The sequence below is a fragment of the Tripterygium wilfordii genome, chromosome 10, assembly GCF_013401445.1.
Source record: "Tripterygium wilfordii isolate XIE 37 chromosome 10, ASM1340144v1, whole genome shotgun sequence".
Lineage (NCBI taxonomy): Eukaryota > Viridiplantae > Streptophyta > Magnoliopsida > Celastrales > Celastraceae > Tripterygium > Tripterygium wilfordii.
The window spans coordinates 2,375,944-2,387,168 of NC_052241.1; the positions used below are offsets into that span (position 1 = coordinate 2,375,944).

Here is an 11,225-nt window from a genome sequence, read left to right on the forward strand (position 1 = left end):
CCTAAGTCGTGAGCTTGTAAGTCTTTTAGCCCAGGCCGTGGGCCTATTGGGCATCTCATAGATAGCCGGCCTGTGAGTCTTCTAGTGCAGGTCATGAGCCTGTTGGGCGTCTTCTATGGCCTGTCTTCTATTCGTGGGCTTATAAGTCTTCTTTCTAGGCCATGGGCCTATTGGATGTCTTCTACGCCGTGGGCTTGTAAGTCTTCTTGCCTAGTCCATGAGCCTCTTGGACGTCTTCTAGGCCGTGGGCCTGTAAATTCTCTAAGGGCTTGATACGGATTTTGATCCATACAAATGATAAAACTTCTTGACTTCCTGTTAACTATCTGAAAATTGTTGTTTTTACCCAATAATCTTCCAAATAGATGTTTTTATTAAATATCGAACAAACGCAGAAAACAATGCTGTTTAATTGATTCTGTAAAGCAATAATCTCAACAAGTGAAACAAGATGGCAGTTCCTTGTTTAATCTGCCCTTCCATTAACATTTCATCTCACAAAAATGAAAATCAAGGGACTGGGAAGGAAAGTCTGGTGAGGAGCAGGAAGAACAGTGTAGGCTCTTCTGCTCTTTTGAAGCACCACCTCCATCTTTAATTCCCTTCGCTTTCTTTCTTCTCTCCCCGTCCCAATTTAACCTTAAAACTTTCGGAATTCATATACTAATTTCTCACTAGTTGAAAAGGTAAGGAAAAAGAGCCCCTTTATCTAAGAACCGTCCCATGAAGTTTCATCATTAATACATAAGAGACCAATGATCAGCAAAGTCTCCAGAGCTATTTTAATCCATCACATCTCAATTTTCTCACTGGAATCACATCAAAATTTTTAAACTTAGAAAAATCTAAGAACTCATGTAAACCAAATGAAAATGCAGTTCAAAGGTTCAATGTATTCTCAAGCTTACAACAGAAATGAATTAGAGAGGCAACAAAAATACTGACCTGAAACAGGAAATTACTGCAAATCGTCTCACAAGGAGTGCTCCATAAATCAGATATGTTGTTGCCAACACCCCCAAACAATGACTGACCACCCACTAGTTATAATTTTCCAACACACCCAAACAAGAAAAAACATTCAAAACCTTCAATTAACAGAAAATTCCAGTGGTATAAAGACTTGAGATAATAAACGCAAAAGCAGTACCTTGAGAACACTTTGATATGACGCTTGCTCCATCACTGTGCCTAATTGCGAAACTGAGATGGCATTAGCTGCAACAGAAACCCCTAAAACCAAACCCACATACTATGCACACAAGAGATGACTAAACCAATAACAAATCCAAGCTAGAAAAATTGTAGAGAACTAAATTAATGCGGTAAAGAACATAAGATTTACGTGGTTCGGCAAAAGCCTACGTCCATGGGAAGCATAGACTGATTTCACCATGTTGGAGAAGATTACAAGCTCACCAATTACAAGGAGAACAAGGCCACTCTGAATGCTGTCTTGTTCTCTAAGCTCTCTCTCTATTTTGTCCATTTTCGGTGCCTACCAAGTTACAATGCTCAATTACTAAAACCCTACAAGATAGAACCTATTTATAAGATTCGATTATTACCCATAAAAACAACTCCACCATCCATTTTTCAAATGTGAAGAATCAATCCCTGTGATGACACATATGATAGGTGCTCAAAATTCAAGACCCAGTCATCAATGTGGCTAACTCATGCTGAACCAACAAATGCATAAGAATTTTCATCACTGCCATATGCAACATTGGCCTTGGAATCCTTCTTATTCTTATCCTTCAAATCCGGACAATCCTTCTTCCAATGCCCAATCTCTCTGCAATAGGCACATTCATCTTTTGTAGGTCTCTCTTTCCTTGACTTGGATCGAGACTTACCACGCTTCCCAATTTTTGGCATTCGTATAATTGTCAATGCTTCCATGGAAGAGCCACTATGAACTTCCTTGTTTTTCTTCCTGTACTCGTTATTCAATACATTGCAAATTTCTTCAAATTTAATCTCCTTCTCCCCATACAGAAGAGTAGTGACTAAATGATCATATGAGTCAGGCAACGAATTCAAGAGTAACATAACCTTATCTTCATTCTGAATTGTGACATCCAAGTTCTGCAAGTTAGCCAATATCTTGTTGTACTCATTCAAATGATCCGACATCGAATTACCTGGCGAATATTGGAAACAAAACAACTTCTTCTTCAAGTAGAGCATATTCTCAACGCTCTTAGTCATGAAGTCGCCCTCGAGCTTCTGCCACAGGTCTTTAGCCTTCGTCTCCTACATTTTGAATTATGATCAAGACAAAAAAGAAAAGAAAAGAAAACATACATGAAAATGTCTTCTCCCTTTCACTTTAGCAATAATCAATCTTAATTTATATGAATTTTAAAATGATAAGGCCACCATGAGTTTCAACTAATCAAACTTAATTTATAATTTGTGTAATGCTTTGGTTAATTGGTATCTAAATTTATAATTTGTTATGAAGATATAATCAAAGTTTTAATCTAAATATGTAACTTTTATATATATAATGTTTGGATATTTATATAATATATATTAATATTTTTTGGTTTTTCGGTTATAACAGTAACGGTAACCGTAAAAATATCCGAAATTTTACTAAAATCATAACCATAGATGGGAGCGAGAGGGAGGAGATCAAGACAGGAGTATTTTGGGCCCAGCTTATCCGGCCCAATAATATTTGGGCTTTGTCAACAGTCGCTTTGAGGTGGGCCCAGCTCAGAATTGGGCTTTATTTGGTCCAACGTTTTTCTTTATATTCGTCGTTTCCCGTGGTAAAAGACGAAACTACGCAGAGAAGCCATACAGTGAGAAACGACAGGTCAGCAACAAAGACGCGTCAAGCATCCCAGCATTGACAATTGCAACATACAGACAGCCGTATTCCGAGATTTTTGTCCACTATTGCCCCTCTCACGGCTAGACTTTGGGCTCTTGGGCTCCGTACTATCTTGCCCGTTGAAAGGGCAAAATGGTCAAAATATTCTTCTACTTTGTCTTGTGATATTGAACCTGTCGTCGTCCCTGCTGCTTTCCTGCAGTCTCTGCACTCCGATCGCTTGATTCAGCTCCGGTTCTGGGTTTCTGGTGAGTACTCTTTCGTCTCTTTGATATATGTGCAGTACATCTCTTGCTTTCTGTTCTGTTTTCTGTTTGTTGGAGAGAATGACGAGGAATATTGACTTTTTCGTCTTGTTAATTTTCCCCCCTTTTTCTTATGTTAATTTCAAGTCAATTTTGGAGACGCTTGGTGTGTGACCTCAATTGACTATAGTGTTAATTTCTCGGGTTTATAGTGTTCTTTGGAAGTTTTGAGATTCAGAATATTTTGATTGCTCCTTTCCGCATCTTTTGCTTGGTAACTAGACGGAGAATTTATGCGTCAGATATAGCTGCTCTGATCCGTATGCGTTCATGATATACAATCCTCAACTGCTTTTGTCGAGTTATTTTTTGTGTTTGTGATTGATAATTGTGATTTTGTTTCAATTATGAGCTTACTCTAAGAATCTTTCTTAACTTTGTATTTCGTATTAAATACAAAGATTCTTCTATGTTTGAATGAAGGAGCTTAGTCTAACAATTTTGGGGTAAAATATTTGAATAGAGAGAGAGAAATTCCTGGTGTAAAATTTTCCCTTCTGAAATTGTGAACTAACTCACCTGAAATGGTAAAATCATTGATATCGCTTTCTCAGAATATCCGTTGTCATGCATAGTATTTCTAGTAGGTTTTCTGTTCTAAAATTTAGACAAGATGACTCATCATGTTTGATGTCTGAATAAGTTATTCGGGGTTATCAATCTGATCTTGTTGTTCCAACAATTCTTCTAAGTGCCACTAGAATAAGGTGATTAGGTTTTCTGAGTTGATTATTGTGATGTTGCTTGTGTATACATGCCTCGTTCTTGCGAGAAGTGCGAGGCAAAATTTTCCAACCATGAGAAAATATACTATGTTGTAATTGACACGATCAATTACTATTTTTCCCATTTGGATTAATGGAATCACTTGATACCTTAACAGTCACTTTGTTTCTTCGTTCAGTGTGCTTGTATAAATAATTTATCGTGAAAATCAGAACCATAACATGTTAATAAATGATAGTGGTTGTTAATGGCTCAAGATCCGGTTTGTGGCAGCTACTGATTCAGCAAAATTTTGTGATGGGGACATCATCTGGATCTAACATCCACCTGCCCTCAAAAATGTTGCCCCCATGCCAGCAACCGCGAGCTGGAGGGCTGCAAACATCACTGTCCCTGCTCTCTTCTGATCCTCGCTTGTCTCCTGATGGCCAGGAACCTAGATCAAACTCTGATAATATGCGTGAATCTCCTACTGAAAGTGCCAGCTCCCGCGAGACCTGGCCTACTGCTGATGCTGTTGTGGCAAAGAAGTTGGAAAATGGGAAAGCAGAGGTTGAATGTGCCGAACAGTCTGTTATTCGTCGTGTCTCTAGTGCAGATAAGATATCTCTACGAGACATAGCCAGAGAAAGAGTGGATTTAATCTCTGAAAAAATGCATCGAATACCTGATGAGTATCTAGAGGAGCTAAAGGGAGGACTTCGGGCTATCCTTGAAGGGACTGGTGGTTCTCAGCATCGAGAGGAATTTCTAATTTTGCAGAAACTCGTTCAGAATAGATCTGATTTAACAGCTAAGACATTGATTAGAGCTCACCGTGTACAGCTCGAAATCCTTGTTTCCATCAATACTGGAATTCAGGCATTTTTGCATCCAAGTATCAGTCTCTCTCAGACATCCCTTATCGAGGTCTTTGTTTTCAAGATGTGCAGAAATATAGCATGTCAAAACCAGCTTCCTGCTGATGATTGTACTTGTGAAATATGCACAAACAGAAATGGTTTTTGCAATCTTTGCATGTGTGTGATCTGCAACAAGTTCGATTTTGAAGTGAATACATGCCGTTGGGTTGGTTGTGACTTGTGTTCTCACTGGACTCACACTGATTGTGCGATCCGTGAAAGACAAATTTGTATGGGCCCTTCTAAAAGTGGAGCCTGCCCGACTGAAATGCTTTTCCGATGCCGGGCATGCAATCGGACATCTGAATTGTTAGGTTGGGTTAAAGATGTATTTCAACATTGTGCACCAGCCTGGGACCGTGATGCTCTGATGAGGGAACTTGATTTTGTTAGTAGAATCTTCCGTGGAAGCGAAGACCCTCGAGGAAGGAAACTATTTATGAAGTGTGAGGATCTTATGGGAAAGATGAAGGGGGGACTTCCAGAGTCAGGAGCATGCAGAGCAATATTGATGTTTTTCCAAGGTACATACAATGCTTAACACTGAGAAGATAATTTTGTGTGTACTTGTGTATGTGTATGCATGAATTTGTACATTGTTGAAATTGTCTGGATGACTTGGTGAAACGAACCTCAAGAGTGCTCCAGTGTGTTCTTGCATGCACATGTTTTCTCCCAATGTTTTTTGCTATTCGTGGTGGTCTTAGCATATATTTTTTTGATAAAGGTGGTCTTAGCATATAAAATCTGTTTTCAAGTTCAGTTGTGTGGGGCTTAATATAATGCATTAATATGTTATTTCTGTAATAACATGCAGTCTAGTCTTATATTTCCAAATATGAGAAGAGAATTCCTCATGGGCGGAGAATTGTTTGACAAGTGAGATGTTATATGTGGCTGTACTGTTTCATTGTCCTTGTGGCTTGTCATGATGGATATTTTCTACTAATCACAAGGTTTAGATGACTAATTTTCATTTTATTTATTTTACCCATTCTGTTCGTATAACTTGACAAAAATAATATGTACTAACATAGGCAAGGCTGAGAAGTATTAACTAAACCGTTGCCCATATCACTTGTCTATCGGGGTGGTTCATGATTTATCAGGATGTGTGGCAATTCACTATGTGTGGGCTTAGCTGCTAATCATTGGTAGGGTGCTCATCTGCAAACTGTCAAACAGGTGTACATTGTTTATACAAGTTCTATTACGTGATGCATACCTTACCAATTACTTTTATTTCTTGTTCTATATATAAGTCCTAGCTGCAATTCTGCCGCATTCAGAAAATTAAATAACTTAATTAATAGATGTTGAAAGGCCTGCTAGTTACTTGAAACATCTTACTTATCTGAATTATTTGAACTATATCAAATTTGTTAGAGTTTCTGTTACGTTGAGATTGAAACATGATAATCCTTATTCTGATTTTGTGTACCTCCGATACGAAGAGCTCGAGGTTGACTCTCCAAAGAGTGTGGAAAATGGGGAGGGTGGACGGCTGATAGTCCCACAGGAGGCATGCAACCGAATTGCTGAAGTGGTACAAGAGGCTGTAAAGAAGATGGAGATGGTTGCTGATGAGAAGTTGAGAATGTTCAAGAAAGCCCGCATGGCGCTTGAGGCTTGTGACCGAGAGCTTGAGGACAAGGCTAGGGAAGTCGCGGAGATAAAGTTGGAGAGGCAGAAAAAGAAGCTACAGATAGAAGAGCTGGAGAAAATTGTGAGGCTTAAGCAAGCAGAGGCTGATATGTTCCAGCTGAAGGCCAATGAGGCAAAACGGGAGGCTGAGAGGCTGCAGAGGATTGCACTTGCTAAGACCGATAAATCTGAGGAAGAATACGCCAGTAGTTATTTAAAACTTCGTTTGAGTGAGGCCGAGGCTGAAAAACAGTATCTGTTTGAGAAGATTAAGCTGCAGGAAAGTTCACGGGCATCACAAAGCAGTGGTGGAGGTGACCCTTCGCAGGCCTTGATGTATTCCAAAATCCATGATTTGCTACAAGGGTACAATATCAATCCAAACGCAGAATCCCAGCCAAATGAGCGCCATCCCTTCAGAACAAATCCCTGAGCAATGCTTCATCTGGTAGTAACTATTCTTCATTGTGAGTGTTGAATGTTTATGATACTGGGATTAGTTTGAGCAATTTGGATATCTAAATGGTCCTTGCGTTGTATGTTTACGGATTTGTTTATTTTGCTTAAATCAACATTTGTATTGCTTTCTATGCAAAATATTGGATGTACTAAAAAATTTTGAGCGACAAGCCTTGCATTGTTGAAGAACAGACGCGATCTTCCTCCATTTTCTATGCTTAGTATCCTCTTTGGAACACCAGAAGGAACTACTGTTCCATTTGGAAAATGTAGCAGGTGACAGAGTAAAAGTGCTGAAGGAATTGAGTGAGTGAGAATGTAATCCTGAAGGTGGTCCAGACTCGGTGCAACCTTAGATAGTTCCTCGTTGCTCGGCATCAAGAAAGTGATTTCCCTGTCGTGTAGGGAGTTGGAAGAGCCATTTAGGATCTTAAGGAGGATGACAAAACCATAATACGACCAAGGTCCTATATTGTTTGCATGTCAGTTTGGTTGATTGGAACAGGAGGTTGAGATTTTGCAATTGCAACTACTGACAGAATAATTAAAAGCCACAGACCAGCCATTGGAGTGAAGAAATCATATGCCCTTCTGCTTCTTTCTTGGGTATGAGTAGTCAGAGATGTGAATCCAACCTTTGGACATACACAGGACTCTCATAGGAATCACTTGTTTTCCCATGGTTTTAGGGCATTATGGATGGCCATATACTCCTTATTTCCTATGATATTTTATCTCTCAGGAGATTTGTCACAAAAAAGGAAAAACGTTTTCGCCCACCATTCGTATATGCAAACCATTCAGATGTCTCATTATTGGTTAGCTTGACAATTGAAAAGGGTCAAAATTTCTATCAACAATTAAAGGAAAGAAACCAAAACAAGAAACCAACAAAAAGGGAAACAATTAAGGTGAATTTGAGACAAAAGGAAGGGTATTGGATAAAACCATTTAGCTGTTTTAGAACATGCAATCAACTTTACAACAAAAAAAGTAATTTATCATTACCAAAACAATAATTGCAGTCTCAAGCTGGAAGACGCAAACTCTCAAATTTCAAGTTTCCAAACACTAATTATTTGCTTCAGATGGAAAGCTACAGACTCTAAAGGCTTGCCATTTTATCTCCAGCCAATTCTTAAGGAACAGTTGCCTTTTATGGCTTATCATAACACATTTCACTTTAATGTAAAAAAAAAAAACCATAAAGTTTAAAAAGCAACATATATTCCTTCATCAACAAAATGTCATGTTAGTGATATCAAAAAGGAGTCAAAGAGAGGTGGTTCGGTTGACAATCGACTAGGTTAGACATATGTGTGTAGAGAAACAGATTTCTTAGCGGTATTTCAAAAAAAAATTGATATCAAAAAGGAGTCAAGGGATCATGGTTTGGGGAGAGTGAAGAGAATCTTCAACTCTCATCTTAACACCAAGTCACATGCTCCAGCTCCAAAATTTTTATCCAGTTTAAATTTTGGTTTAGGTCCAAAACACTGAAATTTTATCTAACTTATTTGTCCAGACTCTAATTCAGATTGGATCATTATTCAATTTATATTCGGATTTAAACTAATTCTTGATCAATTAAGTACATTCGAAATCTAATCCAAATTAAGATTTAGATATATAAATATTTAATAAATATGTGATATTGATAGATCCGAAGCCGACACACAACCATTTTTTTCCACCCCTACCCCCAACCGGCCAACCCCTGCAGCTACAAAGCCTACACAACCAAATAGAAGCTGGTGGGGGTCCCCCATCTCATCTGTTTTGATGACTTGTCGTCGGCCGGTGGATTCGCGCCTTTGTGTGTTAAAGAAACAGACAGCAAACGTGACTGTCATTATCCAGCCTGTCAATGTGGTCCCGACCTACCCTTTGGTCTTTCACGACTCTCCAGAATCTTTACAAAATCGGATCACCCGATTCTGAATCTTTGCGGGGCACGAATGAATGCTTTAGGAAGTAATGGCTTTGAAGATTATGAAAGAAACTAGCAAGATGTGATGTGTGTATTCAATTTTCATACCAACCCTAAAGAAATTATGATACCGTACGTTTGTTTTGGATAAAAAAGCCATTATAAAGCATTGTTAATGCTGATTAGTTTTCTTTTTTTTCCCAAAAAGTTGATAGAGTTGGGGAAGGAGCGTGGGTCGGAAAGGTCGTTCCTTTTTTTTCTTTTTTTGGGTTTTTTATAAGATCGATCGGTTCGATTATCGGTCGGTTTGATTATTCGGGTAATTTTGAAATAGCCATAAGAAGGCTGGTGAGCTGGGGGCTACAATTATTTTAGTTAGAATCGGTTATAAATTCTTCTAAAATCATGTTAAATCGTGTTTTTATTTTAGTAAATGATGTTATAATTTAAGGTTAGGTCTTTTTTTAAATCTATTATATTATAATATTATGAGCATCCAAAATATTCCATCACATTTTAAACCATGATTAAACATAGTTTTCAGGATAATTATAGCCAATTATAACTAAAAGAATTGTAATCCCATCTTGTAAGAGGCCAATAAAAATAAATAAATAAATAAATACTCTTGGAAATAAGGAACTTTTCAAGATCTTCCATAATTTGGTATAAAGAAAATTAGGTCAAATTTATTTTCAACTTTTTCATTATTTGAGAGAGAAATCGTCCTTGGGGGAGGTATTAGGCATATAGGAAAAGGAAATAATTGTGGTGGTGTTGGTGGTGGTGGGACTAATAAAGTTATCCATATAGAGAGGAATGGGTGAATATTTCTCCAAGTGATTCGTACATGCATTTTCATTTTTCAATATAAGAGCTTGTCATGCATTCACAAATTATCATAATTTGTGGTCCATATTCTGCCTCACAAACCGACTTACAAGGGGAAGAAAATACACATCATACATACAAGTCCAAACTTGTCAACCTAAGTGATGTGGGATAACACTCCCCCGCACCTGTGAGGTGGAAGTGACATTCAACAGCTCAACACGTGGAGGATAATGCTCGCCATCTAGATCTTGAGCCCGCTTCGATACCATGTCATAATTTGTGAGCCCCATATTCTCCCTTACAAGCCGGTTTACAAGTAGAAGGAAACAAATATCATATATGCAAGTTCAAACTTGTCAACCCAAGCGATGTGGAATAACATAAATATCTCTTGAATATTGCGATGGCTCATTTTTATCTAATGATAGTTAGGGTTGTGTGAAGAACTTACATTTTTTACAAATAACCCAAATTGCCATTATGTTTTTGATCTGAATTGACATTTAATGGCATTAATTTTTCTTGCATTACATTGCATTGAAAATAGATGATGTATGGGCCAAAAATCATCTATATCAGAATCCTACATCACAAGGCTCACGAGCGTCCCAATCGACAATACTAGACCCACGAGACTCTTAGTTGATCAGTCCCATGACCCAAAATTTGGTCAACAAATGTTAGACCCACGAGAGTCTTAGCCAAACTCAGCAAACACCTATGAGAGTCTTGAGCCCATGAGAGCTTGGACCGTCTACTAATAAAGTCCAAGAGAGCTTCGATCTACAAGAAGGTCCCTGCTAAATATTACCTTTATCGTCAATTGACTTGACCTCGGAGCTTCCTCGGTCGGCACCATATCGGTGTTCAAGTTTCACGGTCGACTTAGTGTGATCTTGTAGGTTGTTAAAGGTCTCGATCGACTTTACAAATTGATTGCAAACTTTCGGCTCTACAAATGCTAATTAGTTAAAGGCTTTGCATCTGAAATATATTTTTTGTAAATAATAATATTCCTTTTAGTTTCTACTTGCCCCAACCCCACCACACAAAATCACAAACCCTATTTTGCTGGGTAAACCAAAAACTAACAATCACCAAACAAGAAGTGACAAGGGTGGGGCTTTCTCACTTGAATTTACGCTTTCATTCCTGGGACATAAATTAGACTTTGATGTTTGAAGTGAAGCCGTGATATTGTTTTGTTCTAGAGTTGGTATCAAAGCATATGATACAATTTGCATACAAAAATGTCTATTACATGGTCCACCACCACCAACAACCTAACAACACACATATATGTTTTGATCCATAATTGCATTTATTAGCATTCTATATTTCTATACACACATATGGCTTCTCAGTCTAGTCTATACGGATCAACAAGCTATTGATTACAATACATGAAGTTAAAAAGAAAGTCCACAATATCCCCTACAAAGTTACAGAGTTCATGAATTCTCCCTCCCCCACAAAACCCACCTTTTTTTAGGGTATTTTTTTTTATAATTTCTGTCAGAGGAAGGAAGAACACTTGAAAAAGTCCTAAATACTAGTAATTAAAAAATAGATTGTAA

The 11,225-nt window shown here is 38.0% G+C and overlaps 1 protein-coding gene across 3 annotated transcripts; it reads left to right on the plus strand.

The window, feature by feature from the left end:
- The first annotated feature begins 2,912 nt into the window (after nucleotides 1–2,912).
- LOC120007539 (OBERON-like protein) lies at nucleotides 2,913–7,075 on the plus strand. 3 transcript variants are annotated; one of them, XM_038857834.1, is made up of 3 exons: nucleotides 2,913–3,096; nucleotides 4,153–5,305; nucleotides 6,236–7,075. In XM_038857834.1, exons 2-3 carry the CDS (start codon nucleotides 4,177–4,179, stop codon nucleotides 6,856–6,858), a joined length of 1,752 nt encoding a protein of 583 aa, XP_038713762.1. In that variant the 5' UTR covers nucleotides 2,913–3,096; nucleotides 4,153–4,176; the 3' UTR covers nucleotides 6,859–7,075. The 3 variants fall into 3 exon arrangements, with proteins under 3 accessions (XP_038713762.1, XP_038713763.1, XP_038713760.1); XM_038857835.1 differs by having other exon boundaries at nucleotides 4,312–5,305; XM_038857832.1 differs by lacking the exon at nucleotides 2,913–3,096 and adding an exon at nucleotides 3,615–3,680.
- The last annotated feature ends 4,150 nt before the right edge of the window (nucleotides 7,076–11,225 follow it).

Excerpts from the sequence above, each read along its gene's own strand:
- LOC120007539 (XM_038857832.1), top strand. Across the intron at positions 5,306-6,235 it reads AATATTGATGTTTTTCCAAG|AGCTCGAGGTTGACTCTCCA; the intron begins GTACATACAATG and ends TCCGATACGAAG.